The sequence below is a fragment of the Cucumis melo genome, chromosome 9 (assembly GCF_025177605.1).
Source record: "Cucumis melo cultivar AY chromosome 9, USDA_Cmelo_AY_1.0, whole genome shotgun sequence".
NCBI classification, from domain to species: Eukaryota; Viridiplantae; Streptophyta; class Magnoliopsida; order Cucurbitales; family Cucurbitaceae; genus Cucumis; species Cucumis melo.
Window position 1 is genome coordinate 16,998,177 of NC_066865.1, and position 20,134 is coordinate 17,018,310.

General features: G+C 33.3%; 1 protein-coding gene across 3 annotated transcripts; it reads left to right on the plus strand.

Moving 5' to 3' along the window:
• The first annotated feature begins 997 nt into the window (after positions 1-997).
• On the plus strand, positions 998-9,930 carry LOC103502962 (uncharacterized). Of its 3 annotated transcripts, XM_051090297.1 has the most exons (11): positions 1,002-1,132; positions 1,195-1,427; positions 1,990-2,224; positions 2,716-2,802; positions 2,970-3,139; positions 4,148-4,287; positions 5,640-5,817; positions 5,971-6,559; positions 6,914-7,026; positions 8,099-8,342; positions 9,572-9,930. In XM_051090297.1, exons 2-11 carry the CDS (start codon positions 1,225-1,227, stop codon positions 9,797-9,799), a joined length of 2,187 nt encoding a protein of 728 aa, XP_050946254.1. In that variant the 5' UTR covers positions 1,002-1,132; positions 1,195-1,224; the 3' UTR covers positions 9,800-9,930. The 3 variants fall into 3 exon arrangements, with proteins under 3 accessions (XP_008465319.1, XP_050946254.1, XP_008465310.1); XM_008467088.3 differs by having other exon boundaries at positions 1,015-1,427; XM_008467097.3 differs by lacking the exon at positions 2,716-2,802 and having other exon boundaries at positions 998-1,427.
• The last annotated feature ends 10,204 nt before the right edge of the window (positions 9,931-20,134 follow it).

Consider the following 20,134-nt stretch of genomic DNA (forward strand, 5'->3'; position numbering starts at 1 on the left):
GAAACTGATTGACAAGTCTTCTTGTTTGTTTTTTCTTTTTTTTTTTTTTAGATTTTGGTTTCCTTTTCTTTTGTAATTTAGTCCAAATTTTATTTTAGTTACTCTATTTTTAACTTTTGTCCATTTTGGTCACTTAAATACTTATTTTAATTTATGTATTTTTAAAAACAACTATTTTCAAATAAAATGCAAATGAAAATCAAAATATCAAAATACTCTTGTTTTTCTAAATTATACTAGAAAAAGGTTTAAAATTTATGACTAAAATGACGTTCTATAGTTATATAGTAAAAATGAATAGAAAAAAAAGTAAAGGAGTCTTTACCACATTTTCAAATAGATAAAACTCTCTTAAGCATGTCCAGTATTACGCTAAAAATTAAAACTTTCAAATGAACAACAAACAACTTGAAACAAAGCACAACATATCCTATGATTATTTCATATTCAAACTTTTGATAAAATAACAAGCAAGATGAAACAAAAGTGTCTCAAACTTGTCTATAACTACACCACATTCAAACTTTGATTGAAACAAAATGTCTCAAACAAAATATGTATACCAAATTAAAAATTTTGATAGAAACAAACTATGAAAAACACAAAACACACCTAATTTTTTAATGGTAAAAAATGTACAATAATCCATTAACACAAATTTGTAATGGTGAGATACATTTTTTGTCTTACCTATTGTAAGAAGCAATAAGAACACTAATAATAAAATATAAAAGATAATATTAGAAAAAAAAAAAAAGTGTAACGATGTGTTTGTTAACGATAATTTAATTTAACTGACATTCAAATGAATTACTTGCCACCAAGTTTGTGGGTGGAATCCTCCAATCTTTGGTTATAGCACTGCACACAGAGGTATTATTGTTAGAGATAAATTGTTTTTTTAATCCTACCTGTGTTTTACTTAAAACAAACAATAATAATAATAAAACAAAACACCCAAACAAAATTAAAATAAAAAATGATTTCAAAATTTAAAAATGAAAAAAAAAAAAAAAAAAAAGAATTCTATTCTATTCTTTGATTGTACTCCGAGAAATGGAGCAGAGGATTCGAGGAGGAGGAAGAAGAAGAATGTGAGGCTCAACTGCGGAGAAATATTGACTACGAACAGGTTATGAATCATCTCTCAACCCAATCCATTTCTTCAGTTTGTGATTCCTCATTCAAATACAGTTGTTTCGAATTACACAAATTGGACAAATAATGTCTGGAATACAAGAGATCGTGGCCAAGAAAGTGAAGGTCACCATGATTGAGAGCTTGATAAAGAACCAACCCAACACATTCAGATCCATTTTTCAGCGCAAGAAATCCAAGAATGAAGAAGATTCATCCCCTTCCGATTCTCCTAAATTCATCCCTCAACTCTCTCCCTTCGCTAATTCTGTTGTCGCTCGCTGTTCCAAGTATTTCTCCTCTTCTTTTCCCACAATCTTCATTTTTTGTTTTCCTCGAATGCTTTCTTCTTCTTCTTCTTCTATCATGTATGTTTTTGGTTGCATGTGAATTGTTATTTTTTTTTATGCGTATTTGTGATTTAAAGTGTGATGATTAGCTGTTGATTCTGTGTAATCACCGAGTCTCTAGTACTGTGGAAGAACTTATGTATCTACAATCAATCACTTCAGTCATGCTCCTTCTTCTTTCAGTTACTTTGCCTTCTGAAATTTATATTGCAGTCGGTTATATGCTTTGTTTTGTTTTTTTTTTTTTTTTTTTTTGACTAATGATAATTAGGTTAATCTGCTTTGTTTTAGAGCAACAAAAAAGAGTTTATCTTTCCTTCATAAATAGAGGATTTCACAAATTTAAGTGCCTGTAACGATATGTTGCATATGTCATATTGAAGACGTAACTTTGGTTTGGCATTTGTAATGCAATCCTTAGAACTGAACATTTGCTTCAGCTTTTATGTTATTGTTATTTCATGCATCTTAAGGTTAAGGCAGACACATTTTTATTATGCAGGATTCTTCAAATGCCCACTGAAGAAATGCAACAACTTTTTGATTCAGAGTTACCTGGAATTAACAAGGAACCTGAAACTTATTCTAGAAGTTTGTTGGAATTTGTCTCATACCAAACACTCTATTCTATGAGTAGACGTCCAGATTATTTAAGTGACAAGGATTTTCGACGCTTGGCTTATGACATGATGCTTGCTTGGGAGTGCCCTGGTAGTGAAAGCGAACCACTACCGCAAGTGAGACAGTCTACCATTATACTCCATTGATATTTAGTAAGATAGAGTGATATTATAACTTAAATGCATCTTTCTTTTTTATCATGAGGATGGGGTGGGGTTGGGTTGTGGAGGAGTGGAATTCTGATATTTTAGGCCTCATTTGATAACCATTTTGTTCATAGTTCTCACAATTTTTGGTAAGCATTTTATCTTCCTTTAGCACTTTTATATTCTAAGCCAAAATTTAAAAACAACATCAAAATTTAAAACATTACATGTTTTATTTTTTAAAATTTGGCATGGTTTTTTAAAAGGTAGGTAGTAGAGCAAGAAAACTATAGGTAGAAGTAGTTCTTACAAGCTTAAATTTTGAAATCAGAAAATTAATAACAAGATGGTTATGAATTAGGGGCTTAGCTTTTAGGTTTTTACTGTTCATTTACAAAGATAGTGGGAAAAGAGGGCGAGAAGGAATTGATTGTGTTTCTACATCCTCTTTCCAACTGTAGGAAACTGCTTCTTGCAGTAATGAGGAAGTAGAGGATAAGGAAGAGTGGTCACTGTTTTATTCAAATTCTACAAACATGGCTGTTCAGGTTAATAATTTTCTGGTTTTCTTATCTGCAACTTGATAGGCACATTATATTATCATTTATGTCTAGGATCGGTACTTCTAAAGCCTTTTTATTCTTTTATCTTTTTACCAGCATTGACTGATCTTTTGAAGTACTAGTTTTTAAAACTTTTATATTATGGTGATCAGTTTGATGACAAGAAAACTGTTGGACCAGAAGCTTTTGCACGGATAGCTCCTGCTTGCATTGCTCTCGCAGATATCATAACTGTTCACAATCTTTTTGATTCACTGACAAGTTCTTCAGGTCATCGACTCCATTTTCTTGTCTTCGACAAATATATAAGAAGTCTTGATAAGTAAGAACTTGCTTCATTAGTATTGACAATTGCGTGATATTTATTAATGTGACTGAAATTGTTCCTCCAACTTTTATATGTTTAATATGGGAACGGAAGCTGTTACATGTGTGCTTTACAGTTTTTGTTCTACTCAAAACAGAAAATGAAATGGTTATCAAAATGACACCTTAACTTTTAGGATCATGTATTTTTCAAGTTTGTTCTTCCAAGATTGGTCTTTTAATTTTTAATGAATGTGGATTTTGATTTAGTTTTGGATTCATGTTTTTTTTTAATAAAGTATAATTTGTTTTGCTTTTGTTCCTAAAGTTTATGCTTCTCCAGTGTTGTTAGAATGATTGTTTCTTAATGTATGGGCTGTTACATTCAAGCTTGTGTGAAGTGTATGATAATTGAACCTTGTAACAGAAAACATGTTGCAATGCAACTATTGTAATATGTTTATGTTAGGAACTAAGGTAGTATGGGATGTCTTTGTCCCACATTGGTTAGAATGACATGACCAATGTGGTACTTAAGTGGTTTGGCTCTCCCATTCCCACCCAAATAGCTGGGCTTTGGGGTTCGGTTCTCCAAGATGGCTAAGTACCTAACAATGGTATCAGAGTTGGTTGTCGACGTTCCGGAGTGGAACTATTGGAGGGTTCTGACCGGGTGTGGCCGAGTGAAGTGCCGCTGGACATTGGCTTTCCACCGATGGGTATTGTTAGGAACCAAGGTAGTACGGGATGCCTTTGTCCAACATTGGTTAGAACGGGACACCAATATGGTACTTAGTGGCTTGGCTCTCCCACCCCAATAGTTGGGTTTTGAGGTGTAGTTCTCCAAGGTGTCTAAGTATCTAACAACTTATTTTTAAAATCAGTGGATATCAAATGGTTAATGAAGAAGTCTAAGTATGGGATCCATCTGTTTTTGGATCATGGACTTTTCTATTCCAGAGTTGATTCGTTTATGGACTAACATCGCTACAGGAGAAAACTTATTATGATGTCTGTTTTGCAGGGTTATTAAGGCAACTAAAAATGCATTGCACCCATCAACTGGAAATCTTCATCTTTCTGAAGGAGAATTTGTCCTTGAAGTTGATGGTACAGTACCCACTCAACCAGTTCTTCAGCATATTGGCATTTCTGCATGGCCTGGTGAGTCTTGTTCCTACAAATGTAATCCAAAATTGAGTGATTACCTCAGTTTAGATCTTGAAGATTGAAATTTAAGACTCAAGTCTCCTTCTCTAGATTGTAGTTTTTCAACCATTAAAATTTAAGCTTCCTTCCTTTTCTGGTCAAATATAGATGAGTAAAACTCTGAGTTATAAATGTTTTATTGATTAAGAATGGGGATATTTTTCTCTCTTTGGAGATTTTCAAATAGGTTGCAGATTATGAGCTTCTTTTATGGATTATGGATTTTGAAGTTGTGAAAGAGATGTGTTCTTTCTTACTTGATTAGTAACAGATAAAGTTTGGTGTTTTCATTGGAGGAAAAAAGTGAGAAGTCGTTGTTTTACTTCCATCTTTTATTCATAACATTGCAGTGAAAATCATGCAATCAAGTGCAGTGGTTAGAACAATCATTGTTTGATATTCTCTATTCTCCATTAAACATTAGTTGCAGAAAAAAGTGAATGAGTTTGTTTTAAAAGCTGAAATTGTCATTTTGTCTACTGAATCTTTCATTTCTAAGATGAAAGTTCGGTTTGAATTAAAATAATCAGGAATAATAACAACAAAGAGAGTACTTTCTCTAAAAGGAATGAGAAGGTGCATTCTGATTCTGTTGGAGTAAAGAAGAGAGGTTGATTTGGCTCTTAAGATGGTTAGAGAGTTCCAATAGAATCTTGAAGGTGAATCGATCAAATAGTAGTGGAAGGCAAGGTTTCATAAGTTACATAAGATGTATGACAACCTAGGAATCGCAGTAAAGTGAAAGGTATCAATCTTTATTGAAGAAGAAAAGGGATCAACAAGTACAAATCCTAGAGTACAATCATAGACGATTGTTTTTACCCTCCTATCTCTCACTCTTGAGAAGATATCAAAGACTAACTCCCCCTTAACAATCATTCAGAGTATATATACCACTCTCCACCATGGTCCCCACTCTTTACCATTCTCTTTCCAAAATTACCCTTACGTCTTACCCCTCCTCCTATATTGATGAACTATTGGTGGCCTAGCATAAAGCTCTTCAATTGGGTCAAAAACTTTGGTTGGCCCATAACTCACACTAAAATTGCTCCTAAAACTACTCGAAGTTAGGCTGAAAACATCAGAAAACCATCAATGAGAGCCATTGCGTAGTTGTAACTCCACTGACATAACAAAATCCCCCCAGGGAAAAATCTGACCTTTTGCCTGAAAAAGATGCTTTTGGACATCTGTCTCTACAGTAGGAATCTGAAAGGATAAACTTAGAAGGGTTGTGTGATGTAGTATTCACTTAATTGTTCTGAGGTGAAATATTGCTAACGTTTGATTGATCTGGTATGCAGGGAGGTTGACACTGACCAGTCATGCCTTGTACTTTGAATCATTGGGCGTTGGTTTGTATGACAAGGCTGTTAGATATGATCTGGCAGCCGATACAAAGCAGAGAATAAAACCTGAACTTACAGGACCATTGGGTGCTCGTCTCTTTGATAAAGCTGTTATGTACAAGTCAACGTCTGTGTATGTTATCTCTTGAATGATAATAAGTGTATGTGTGTGTGTGTGTATATATAAATCTTCGTAACTGGATTTTATTATTTGTTTTGCCTTCCTTTGAGGGTATTTTTTTTTATTAATTTACTTTGTTGTTAAACTCTTTATGACCCTTTACAGGATAGATCCTGTTTTTTTAGAGTTTCCTGAATTCAAAGGCAGTTCTCGGCGGGATTATTGGCTGGATATCTGTCTTGAGGTCCTGCGAGCGCACAAGTTTATCAGGAAGCATAATCTTAGTGAAATTCAGAAATCAGAAGTACTTGCAAGGGCGGTTTTTGGCATTTTCAGAATTCGTGCAATTAGAGAAGCTTTTCATGTTTTCTCATCGCACTACAGAACATTACTCAGTTTTAATCTGGCAGAAAGTCTTCCTGGGGGAGATTCAATTTTGGAAACTCTCTTGGGTCGACTGCTGTTGATAAATGGTATGCAACGTGATGCTTCTGGGAGCCCACCTGCAAAGCAACAACGACAATCGTCTCCAAATTTTCTTCTAGCACTAAGTCAACTTGGATTCACCTTACATAAAGAGATAGATTATGAAGGTGATGCAGTTTTAATTGGAGATGTTTGGGTGGGTGAGAGAAATCCCTTGGAAATTGTGGTGAGACAATCCATATCAGATTCAGGCAGGGCTGAAGCTGCACAAGCTACTGTTGACCAAGTGAAAGTGGAGGGTATTGATACAAATCTTGCAGTAATGAAGGTAAAAAATCGAGTTTTTTGAGAAAGTAGACTTCCTTTTATGAGATACTTGGAAGATATACAAGCAACCTAGTTAAAACTTAGTACTAACTAACGCACAGATCTGTATATCTTCTTGATCAATAACTGTTATCATGAATGGATGCTTCAGTGTCTTTTCTTCTATCTTTCTACAACTAGAGGAAATATGAAGAATTTAATTCCCATTTCTCTCTTATCCAAAAAATCCCACTTCTCGGTGAGTGAACCAAATTGATAAGTCTATTACCGGATAGATGGTAAGTTTTTGCTTGCTTGTATTGGATTTTTTGAGAGAGGAAGTCTTTTGGAGCTGAGCTTTTCTCTCTCTGTCCAGGAACTGTTGTTTCCGTTTCTGGAATTGGCTAGACGTATTCAGATTCTGGCCTCATGGGAAGACAGTTTCAAATCTACAGTTTTTCTACTGCTGTTCTGCTTTGCTATTATAAGGTAAGTAGCTTATCTGAAGCTTGCATGTCTGGATCAAAATTGAGCATTTATCCTGGTCGTTATTAACTCACAAAAACTATGTTCCAAAACAAAGTTTTTAAGTCATATAAATGGTATATTATGCTGATCTTACAGTTTTTACTTTTACCTATTATTTTAAGACTATCTGTACTGAGTTCAGATTCTGTCAAGAAACTTTTACGTCGATATAATTTCAGCACTTTTGAACAGCACTTATGAGCACGAGTGATAATGGAAGTATGAATTAGTACGATAATAATTTGTTGGGCACATAATCATAAATCTTCATCAATGCCGGTCTCTTATCCACACAAAAGAGTAATTGAAAATTTGAAATAACTTGGATCTAAAACACCAAGAAGCAGCAGCAAGCAAAACAAAATCCCAAAGGTCGGAAGAAGATCCTTGTTCGGAGTTCAAGATTCTGCCGTTGTGGTATTGATTCTGGACCCCCTTTTCATGTCAGCTATGAAAAGTTATGTTTCCAATCCAGTCCTGAAACCGCCTTTTTTTTTCTAACATGTGATCTCCACTGAATTTATGTGGGGAGAGGATATGCAATTGAAAAATGTCCTGGAGCTTGTACCAACGGCTGTCCACAAAATGACAATAAAAAAAGAGATAGTTTGCCATTTTCGAACATTTTTAGATTTTGCATAGAATGCACCAACTGGGGTTTAGTACATCGTTGGGATTCCTCTTCTGAATATTATCGTTGGTGTTCAGGGCCCCCAAATTCTTTTAATAAGCAAAGCAATGAAAATTGCATTGTATGTGAAGTTAACTTGTACATGTATTTAATGGAAATATGACTTTTCTGAGAGTAGATAAGATGTTTAAAATGGTTCAGCAACGTTACTTGTTTTAGTATTGGCTAAATGATAAGCTTCGATTGTCTGGCTAATTAATGTTTATAGAATTTATTTCTTTGTTTTGCTATGGCTGCATTCTAGTTTAACTTACGATTAACTCTAAACTACATTCCATACGTCAACATTTTATTGCCAAGTGATATTGGCTAGAGATGACATGATTTTGTATGGAAATGCAGGAATTGGATAAGGTTTATTTTGCCTTGCATTCTAGTATTCCTTTCGGTTGTTATGCTCTGCCGCAGGAAGTTTGGCAAAAGCAAGCCATTAGAACCTTTCAGGATCACATCACCCCCTAATCGAAATGCTGTGGAACAGCTGCTGACCTTGCAAGAAGTCATCACTCAAGTTGAAGCATTGATTCAAGATGGGAATATTTTTCTCCTAAAAATAAGAGCTCTCTTATTTGCAGTACTTCCACAGGTATGTATATTATACATATTTCCTTGGGCATTCGTTATCTGATTATGTTTGTTTCCTTCATCTTCTTCTCCAGAAAGTACTTGAGAGGAGATTGGAATCTTCTACTTTTTAACCCCTTTCTTTGGCTGTGCTAATTTGTTTGTTTATTTGTTCGTCTCTTTCTCTATTTGTTATTTTTTTTCTGGCAATGACGGGACTCGGGAGTCCTTTCTTGCACTTATCTTTTGTTGGCTTCTGTATGTGGCGCCGACTTGTCCTTATATGTCAACTCCAGCGTAGTGCATTATTTTTTTTTTTAAATTATAAACGGACACTTCGTTACAGAATTGGCTTATAAAAAACACAACTCAAAGAGGAACTAGAAAAATTATCTGGGCAGCTTCTTTTGGAAAGCTGGTGTATGACATGATGTGGGGTTTACAAGGATAGAGAAATAATAGAATTTTTAGAGGGACTGAGAGAGATTCTTTGGATGTTTGGTCCCTTATATGTTTAAATGGCCATCTTTGAGGGTTAGCGACGAGTACCTTTTGTAAGTATTCTTTTGGTCATATTCTACTCGATTGGAGACCCTTCCTTTATGGTTATCTCTTTAGTTCAATTTATTTATTGATATTATTATTATTATTATTATTATTATTATGTTTTTAGATGTCCCTTCGGTCTTTTACTTTTTCTCCGAGAAAGTTGGTATTTTTTTTAAAGAAGAAAAAAAGATAATAAACAACAAAGGATAATTACAAAGAGAGATTAAACTTGGTCAGCGATCGTGCCTTTTCCCAATGTCTCTCCAACCCTCAGAATCCTCTCATATTCCTCTCGAGCCTTTACTCCAAGTTAATATAGGAAGGAAAAAAAAACAAAGCATGCGAGGAACACAAATTTTATCATAAAAGGTTGGATGGTCAATGAGATTTTGGGTTTGGAAAAAACGAAAAAGAAAAACTCTCCCTCGCAGGTCAAAGCATCTACTCCTTCCTTTGAGCCCAAAGATTCACATTCCAACCCCACATTCGTTGTGCTTAGAAAGAAAATTTCCATCATAAGACAACAATCGCTATTTCTGTAGTGTTTTACTGTTTCTCTCCTGTAAGCTTAAGGAATCTTATGGCCTTCAGCATTTTTGTATCGTAATGTACTCCGTTCCTTATTAGTCCATGACCAATGTGCAGAAACTACAATTATATTCTCATGTTAGTATCCCTCAAATCTTCATCTTCTCATTGCAGGCGACAGACATGGTTGCACTACTGCTCGTTTTTGCAGCATTAGTATTTGCATTTCTGCCATTTAAGTACATAATCATGCTAGTATTAGTCGAGGCATATACAAGGGAAATGCCGTACAGGAAGGAAACGAGCAACAAATGGATTAGACGGGCAAGAGAATGGTGGATTAGAATACCTGCTGCTCCTGTTCAGCTTGTCAAACCTGATGATAAGAAAAAGAAATCATAGATTCGAGTCAATTCTTGTCCTCCAGCTTTTGCATATCTGGCCCCTCACCTTAAGGTACTCTTCTGTGTATGTATATATGATATATATATTATATAATATGCTCTAATGCGAGAAATATACATTTCCTTAAAGGTTACTGTTGCAGTTTCTATAATATTTTTGGTAGCACACCTGCACATGCACACATTAATGTACTATTTACCGAGTTCAACCAGGGACAAGATTTGCAATCTCTGATGTTTTTGTTGAGGGATATGGCCAACTAGTTAAGCTCGTATTATAATTGAAAGACTCCCTTAACCACACAAAAATGAAATTTAATTTTTGTTGTGTGGTGAAGAGATGGGAGCATATGAGATGGATGCACTTAATCGAACATTGTTTTGGATGATTATATAATATTTAGAAGTTAGAAATCAGTTGGTTGTTTCATATTTTAGCGGATTCAATTGGTCCAAATTTGAAGAATTTGAAAAGAAATGGATTGTTCTATTCACTAGAGTAGTTAGGTTATAGATGTTTTATTTGAGACGTCTTGTAAGATTTTTTTCTTCTTATTATTGTAAATCCTTTGTTTTACCTGTTTGTTTGTTTAATTAGTTGGAGTGGTTGAAATTACTCCGGAAAGCAACACATAATTTTAATTAATTTATTTATAAAAAAAAACTATTTTATACCCAAAAATGTTTTTTAGGAAATGTTTTTAAATATACCAAAATGAACTAGAGTAATGGTTAGAAATAGCGCATTTGGGGTGATGAGTGACTTATAATTGTTTGGGTATTACAATTGTCTAGAGATTATAATAGTCTGCACGTGCAGACTATTATAATCTATGTTATTATAGTTTGTGTTTGAGATATAGATTATTATAATCTGTGTTATTATAAGCTGTGTTTGGAGCGAAGATTATTATAATTTGAGTTTTTCACTATTCTTTTTTTTAAATATACATTTTTCTTCAATTGATTTTATTAAATCTTGTTAATTATAATGTATATTTGATAAATTTAGTTTCAAACTTGGTTTTTCACTACTATTTTTTTGCCATGCATATATATGGTACATGAAATACACATTTTTCTTCAATTGGTTTTATTAAATCTTGTTATTTATGATGTTGATTTCTTCTATTACAATTTTTGTAAGCCACTAATTATATGCCATAAAAATAATTTTAGGAGAAAGTTAATTACTAATTCTTCATTTTCATTATTTAGTTATTAGTATTTTTCATTAATTTGTGTTTTTTTTTTCAAAAATGATTTTTAAAGAAAGTTATAAAAAAATAAAAAATTTATATAAGTTTTTGCACGATTTTAACTACTATATACTGTCATTTGTTTCTAAATGCATTTGACATGCTATCATTGATTTTTTATTTTTTCCAAGTATGATACAAATTTATTCTTTTTATGATAGAAATTTATTATTTTTTTCTCTTTTATCATGCTATTATTCTTTTGATAACACAGATTATCTTCTTAAAAAAATGCATTGTGATGCATATCTTTTCTTCTTTAGATTTATGATACAAATTTGATTATTCAAATTTTGTTTTATGCTAAATCTTTTCATAAAATAGATTTTTAATGCAAAAAGTAGAATAGTATTTTTTTCTAAAAATTATTCCTTTAATTTATTTAGAAATAAAAACTCAAAAAAAAAAAAAAATACAAATTTTGATTAAATGGAAACACAAGTATAGTTTCATTTTATTCCACCTAATTACCAATATTTATTTTTATTATCTTTATTTATTTCTATATCAAACATTGTCAAAAGTTGTTGATTGTCAGGTTTTTTTTTTTTGAAAACTTGAAATAAATTGATAAAACTGTGAATTGCTATTTTTCCTACGTTTAACACAATTGATTTTTCGTATTATGTTTAGGCATTAACTGTTTAACACAAATTTTCTAAATTTTTGCAAAGAAAAATTTTCCAAGATATTTTTCTAAATTAATTTTTTTCCAAGTAATTTTACTACGTTATTTTTGTAAATATATTTTTCGTAATTTATTTTTTCTAACAAGCCATATTTTTAAGTTATTTTTGCAAAGTAGATTTTTTCTAATTTATTTTTCCTAACAAAATAAATTAGATGAATTTTTTTGTGGCATAATTAAAATTTGTGAAATATATAATAACCTTTGAGGAGTGAAGAATAGTGATAAAAGGAGAAATGGGAGAGCGAGAAATAGTGTCAGAGAAGAAAATGGAGGAGTGAGGAATAGTAACAAAAGAAAAATAGGAAAATGAGAATAATAGTTCTAATCCTAATTCTCGATTATAATAATTCTCGAGCCAAACATGGAATGAGCTAAAATAGCCCATTCTATCCTTTCATAACCTGAGGGCCAAATAACCCCTTAGGGTGTGTTTGGGGGAGGGAAAGAGTTATGGGAGAAAAGGATTATGATAATCCTAGGATTATGATAATATGTGTTTGGGGGAAGAGTTATTATTGGTAGTGTTATTATAATATGTGTTTGGGGGAAGAAATATGAAATGTAGTGTTATAATAGTATGTGTTTAGGAAAGGGATTATTATAGTAGTGTTATAATAATATGTGTTTGGGGAAAGGGATTATTATAGTAGTGTTATAATAATATGTGTTTGGGGAAAGAATTATTATAGTAGTATTATTATAATATGTGTTTGGGGAAAGAATTATTATAGTAGTATTATTATAATATGTGTTTGGGGGAAAGATTATTATTATAGTATTGTTATAAAATGTGTTTGGAGTAAGAGTTATGATTGTAGTATTATTATAAAACTTGTTTGGGATAAAGATTACGTTAATTAGATTTATGTTATTTTTTTTAAATAAGGAATGTTAATATAAGAATAAAAAATATATAATTTTTTTTTCATGATCAATATTCAATTATGTAATTAGAATAACCTAAACATAATTCTGTAAATAGTTTTTGAAAATATAATTCTCTTACGTTATGTCGTCCAAAATTAATTCGTAAATCCGTAAATTCATTAGCGTATTTAAACCAAATTATTTCCACGTATACGCAACTTATAAATATTGTAAAAAAAAACTTCAACGAAAACACTACATTAATAGGATAATACAACAATTCATACCATTACATTTGAAAGCGAAACGAAAATACAAACTAATTAACTTCAACAGAATTTGAAGTTCGTTATATAATAAGACATAACAAGTTAGAAGAAGAACATATAGTCCAAGTAAGAAAAGTTTAATTAATACAAATACAACAAACAAACTAGTCATCGGTTTTCTTGAAGAATGATGCTGCAGTACGGGTACTTCATATTGTCGGAAACTTCAAGGAAAGTTTTCATGTCATCGACGTTACGCATAATTATACGCATTAAGCGATACCTATCCATCAGTGTGAGCTCAGGGATGGCCTCCAACTGTCGAACAATCTCTTGACGTGTTTGGGTAGCATCTTGACGTTGTAGGATAGGCCATTCAACAATGCGATGAAGTTGTTCATTTTCGTACTCAATGGCAGTACGAACTATGTCCCCACTATCTGTGGCATGTCCTGGACGTTTCCGCTTAGACCCGCTTGAAACATTCCTACGTTCACTGACCCTAGCGGTTCTTGTTTCCATCAAATCATCAGGCGACATGTTCAATCCCGGACTGTACATTAGCGGAAAGTCCGTATCTGGCACAGCATCAGCAGCAAATGCGTCATACCCAGCAGGATCGTTTGACCCAATGTCCGCAAAACTCTCAGCCCGGCCTCCTGTTGCACGATCTTTGCCAAACACGTACAACAGTTCGTCATAGTGGACAAACGACTTATTAAGGAGGCCTTTCGCCGCCGGATGACTCTGTATAAGTGCAATAATAAATTATTAGTCCATGTATTGAAATAATCAAACAAGTGTTCAAATATCTAGTAACGCACCTTTACCCAATCGTCAAAGACTTCTTTCTCAGCGATGATGCATTTTTTTCATCATTCCACCCAAAACCACTACAGTTTGGGCCACGCATCTCCGCAAGTGCATGAAACATTCTCTTCATCAATTTGATTCGGCTATCGATGGTTGAAGCATGGATATTACAACCTGGGATCTTGAAGGCCATCATTCTCGCCAGCTGATTTAAGTACCCGGGACGAAAGGTCCCATTGTCGGACCTCCACCCACCAGCATTGACCAACTCCACGAGGCACTCCACGAGGCCTGCCTCTTCCTCTTTAGTCCAAGTATGTTTAGGTAGTCTCGATGAACTTGTCATGGTAGACGTAAAACGCAAACATATTAGTTTCATTAAGTTTCGTATGATTAGATAACATACATATGATTAGTTTCATAGTACAATGAACTCCTACTGAAAAACAGTTTGACAGTAAGTTACTTGCGTAACCAATACATTCATAATAATCATGTTACAAAAACTATGACAAAATAAGACTTATTGCAATCACTACTTAAGTATGAAAATGAACGGGGAACATTAATTTTTCTATTGGTTACGCAACTCCCATTCAGTAAACATTTCTTCTGCAAGGTCGTCCCTCCATTGACTCCACTCATTCGACGTCTCTATGTAATGTATGTCATCGGCGGCAGTAGTCGCGTGGGTGGAATCAACCTCATCTATGTTGTCTTCTATATCAAAGTTTGTCATCTCCCTATTGATAAGGTTGTGGAGGAGACAACATGCGAGTATTGTGCGACATTGAACTTCTACAGGATAGTATGACTTTCCCCGCAGTATCGCCCATCGACCCTTCAAGACACCGAATGCTCTTTCGATTACATTACGAGCAGAAGAATGTTTCATATTGAAGAACTCTTTCGACGTTGAAGGTGCATTTTCAGGGCCATGCCATTCTTGTAAGTGATAGCGTTAGCCTCTGTATGGTGCTAGGAAACCCTCCGCATTTGGGTACCCAGCATCAACCAAGTAGTAATAGCCTGTGATCACAATGCACGATTAAAATGTCGCAGCTGTTACTTGCAAAATTGCATTCATAGGTACAATGCCGTTGTTACTTACCCTTGGGCACCTTAAGCCCATTAGGTCTTGAAAGGGCATCACGGAGGATGCGTGAGTCCGCAGCTGATCCTTCCCAACCGGCAAGTACGTAAACGAAATCTCCTTTCCTGTCACACACGCCAAGTACATTTGTGGCCACCTCCCCCTTGCGTGTTCTATACCTAGCGCGGTCACTTGCTAAAACGTTGACTTTTATATACATTCCATCTAATGCACCTAGGCAATTCTGCAACGCATAACTACGAATTATTGAGAAGAACTAACGTCGTTGTGTTGGAAGTACGTAGTTCGAGATAAATGTGTACCTCAAACCACCTCCATCTTTGATCTGTGCATTCATTAGGCACTGGTTGTGGTTTTTTCAAAAGCTCCTCATGAAGTCGAATGACGGCCAACAAGACCATGTTGAAATGGCGGGAAATTGTCTCACCCGACCGCATGAACTCTCGTTGAATGACACGATTTTTCACATCTTGCGCAAGAATGTGGAGGAACATTGCTACCATCTCCTCAACATCGACGACTTCCGTCGACGTTAGTCCAGCAATGGTCCTCAGTAGGTGACAGAGAATGGCGAAACATCTTCGGTCCATTCTCGTACTTTGGCGACAGACTAGGTCTGAGCCATGAATCATGCGAAAGTAAGCTAACTGTCTAATCCTATGCCTAGTTTCATACGGGATGTGCGTTATCCTTTTTGTATCGTTCTTCAAGAGCTCCAACATTAGTAACAACTGTCGTTGGGATGCTATGAACGCATTTACAATAGACGCCAACTCGTGTTCGTCCATTATAAATTATAGATTGACACCCTGTTGGAAAATAATCCTAACAACGCGTTAATTTCGAATGTTGTTAACCTAATCACATAATACCAATGTTGGTTTTGAAATGTTGGAAATATCTTCAAAGGTAAACTAAGTTAATATGTTTACAAATTAAGTAATTGACTTCTACTACTTTTTTGAAAATACGTTTTTGTGCAAACTTGATTTATGTTTATGTTTTGATTTATGTATATATGGAAGTATACGTATTTAAATTTGCGAAATAAAACATATTGCTAATTATCAATTGAAATCTATCGTGATAATTAGTTTGCGAAATAAAACATATTGCTAAATAGTATCATCCATATAATTTTTCTAACATGACATTTATATAAAAAAAATTCAAAGTAATATAAATTATATTGCTTGTAGGAAACAGGCTTCTAAAATTAATATAAATAGTAGGATTCATGAAATCAATTCTTTTTTCTTTTTGTACTTTCCCTTATTATCGTTATTATGCATCATCCACTCATATGTCTCCAATTTGACCACTCAATTTGTATTTTATAGCGTCTCATTGTTGGAACTTTTCTATATTCTTTAATGTACTCTAAATAATTCAAAATTACAAAAGTAATTAAATAACATTTTTTTTATAAAAATTCACAAAATTGAAAACTAGTCAAATTAGGCAAATTTTAATCTACCTCAAAATTAGATGTGACTACAACTAGTACAAATAATAGTTTTTTTCTTTCCAAAAGTAAACTAATATTTTATTTCGAAAATAATAAAATTTCAAGTTTAGGTTGAAAAAAAACAAACAGATTACAAAGAAATGGAAAATACTTATGTGGTTGGTTTCTTATTTTTTTTAGAAGAATTGTTATTGGTCGAAACATACCCTAAATAAAATGAAATTATTACTTGTTGCTTCATCCTTTATGAAGAAGGGGCACGTTGATTGTGATTTTAAAAATTTTAACACTCTTGTGGATTTTTAAAAACACTCGAGCAATGCTTTTTAATTAGTTAAAAACAATTTTATTTATAGTATTTAAAATGTATTTTATTTGTAGTACAAATTTAAAAAGTACTGATTTTGAAGACATGAGAAATGATTTTAAACTTCCAAACATGCAGTGGTTGGAAGACATGATCACTCACCAACACAAGAAAAAAGAAAAGAGAGGACTATTTGAAAATCTAGAAATGACACATTCCGTATGATGGTTTATTGGATATATATATATATATATAGACAGAGAGAGAGATAGAGAGAGAGTTAAACAAATGTAAACGTCTGAGGATTTATAACTCAAACAAAAATGTAATAAAACAACTAAGTACACGAATATATAGATCGACTTCGTCAAAGAAGGAGTTTTATAACCGTAGTTCCTCGTTTACGAATGCTTCAACCTTTACAACCTGAAGATATAGACAAAAAATGAGTTTGTTATTACATATGCGTGCCGGTAAGGATAACGTATTGTAAAAAAATGAATGACAAAACGAAAATGAAACATACCTTAACCGAAACGAAACTTCACAAATCCATGGAACGGGTCAAAAAATCAAACAAAGTGTGAGTACATAATGTATATAAAAGAAGGTAGCCTCAGAGTTAATTTGATTACCGCAAAGACGTTCAAGAAAAACGCATTTACGGTACCATTTTTTGCGGTGAAGTTCATAACATCATATGTAAAACAGAAGCAACCAAATACAGACATAAAATACAGATCCTTCTAATATGTTTCATGGAGACATATTCAGAAAACAATCATCAGTGTCACAACATAGTACGGGAACAAAATGGAGCATTGAAAACAGCAAGCATTACTTGTGACAGTGCAGAAGGAAACAAAGCATTACTTGTGACAGTGCAGAAGGAAACAAATTTACAAAAGCAGTCTTTTGTAAAATACAGACAAAGGCAAAGAAGGCGAAACATAGGGGCTGAATTGAAAATAAAAATTAGCATAGTTGAAAAAATATCAATTGTCGTTGGAAACATGATAAACATACCATAGAACAAAGAATGGAATGCAAGTATAGCAATGGAATTTGAATAACATACCAAAGACAAATGCAAGTATACCAAAAAGGAAAGTTAGTTGAATATGGAATGGAAGGAGGAAGGCTCCATTATATAGTAAAGGGAGTATGAACCAGCAGTAAAGAAACCCAACAAGAATCCCATAAAAAAGGGGATTTCACAAATTCAGTCAAACTTCAAGGAAGCAGGTAATTTTTTTCAACAGAAGTACACAGTAGCCATGACATTTTTTTGAACAGTAGGCATGACATTTTATTACATAGCCTAGAAGAATAGATATAATTGAGGATGTGAGAGCAATTAAATACAACAATTGAAATGGAAGATGTTGTAAAACAAATAAAAACATGTTCAACATATGGAATTACAACAAAAGTTAGCACATTAGGAGGCAGAAGAAGTTATGATCACATATGGACAAAAAAAAAAGGAATACATGTGAAAAACAGAGAGTCGGGATGAGTAAACAAATGCAGAATACATGTGAATAACAGAGAGTGCAGATGATAGAAGAAATTCGGAATACATGTGAAAAACAGAGAGCGCGGATGATTAATGAACTTCACAGACGAGGCATTAAACAAAATTTCAACATAAGGCCTAAATTAAACTCATCACTGTGAACAAGAATGAATATTGGACCGATAATAAGAACAAAAATTGCACAAAACAATCAGATTGACCACCACAATGCTCATCATAGGCTGACCATACCTTTGGTGCACACCGAGGACCCCTGCCGTGCTCCGCCATGCCCGTACTCGAATTCCTTTCACCGATTTAGTGTAGCATCTACCATAAATGGCTGTTCGGTATAAAAAAAAGTGTAGTAAACTCGTTCTAGGACTAGCAAGAGTGGGGAGCGGCAAGGGTTTGTTCGGCATACGAAGGGTATGAAAATATGGAGAGAGGATGAGAAACGTTTCGGAGGTCACGCACGTTGGTGGCAACCGATCAACGAAACAGAGAGATTAAGAAGGGTTTCGGGAAGAGTAGGGCAAAAAATGGAGGACGAAGAACACAGACATCTCCTTCGAATTCAACGAAGGAGATGTAAATTAATTTCAAGAGGGAAAGAGAAGAGATCGGTAAAAGGGAAGTAATCAGGAAAGGGAAGATAATGAGGGGAAAACGTCACGAAAATCGCGAGAAGAACGACGACATCAGATCGGAAAATGGTAGGGTTAGGAGAGGCGTACGACGGGTAAGGAAGTAGAGAAGATAGGTTAAAAGGGGGATTAGGATAACCCTAATCCCCTTTCAACTTGTTTGGCCCAAATTCTTTTTCCTTTTCCCTCTAAACCCGAGGCCCAAACACACCCTTAGAGTTTCACCCAAAAACTAGCTAACTTTTTGAAAGTTCGGTCGAATAATTATTTATATCCATGTTGAGGGAGATCTATATTGAGATTTAATCTAAAATTTTATTTTTTCTTGACTTGTCAATTGTTTTGAGTCTTTTAGGTACATCTCTGTCATCATGATATTTGTTAACTTTTATTTTATGTAATCTTTTTGAATCTTATGTTTAATCTTATCTCTCCAAACTTTCTTTCAGATTATGTTATCATCATTAAATATTATGAATATAATTTTTCAAATCTCTAGCAAGTTTCTACTTTCACAAAATTACAAGAATTTTCAAAATTTCAATTTGGATAACATTTTCAAATTTTGGGATTGATCAAATTTTGCAAAATATTAGATAAGATTTGAACTATATATATAGAATCTCATATCAAATTTCAATGTTACATATGTTATTTGAGAAGATTAAAAAATTAGTAAGTTCAATTTTCTAATGAACTAGGATATTTACGAATATAGTAAGTTATTCTATTAAGGGTAGATATTAGCGACTCACTATCTACCACTTATGACAAACATATTTTGTTACATTTGTGAATATTTTTGGTAGTTCTACCATTTTAAATGATTATCTTATTTCAATTAGTATTTTGAAAGGACTTGTATTTGAAATGTTTTATAAAATTACAATTTAAAACATGACCCCTAATTTAAATTACCAATTTACTACAGTGTAATTAGTAATCATCTAGTTTTTGAAATTCAGTATTTTTTAATTTCTTATAATAGTTTTCGTATTTTACAAGAGGTTAGATTCATGATAAAATTTAAAAAACAGCAACAATTTCTGTAAAATACTTCTTTAGAACTATATTTTTAAAAATATTGGTAGAAAGTAGATAACAAAAGGGAAAATTTAGGAGTAAAAATTAGGTGGTGTTTGTAAGTATAATAATTTGGAGAAACAAAATGAGTCTTCCTTATGTTTGGCCACCTATTGAATAAATATAAAATATTTCAATATATAAGAAGTCAATATGATTAAGTAGTAATTGATACACCATTTTCTCCTTAAATTAGAGGTTTGAATTATCACATCTTAATAGTTATATTTGTGTTTTTACAATTTTTTTTTATATAAAAAAATAGAGACAATTTCAGTTAATCTTTATAGAATTGT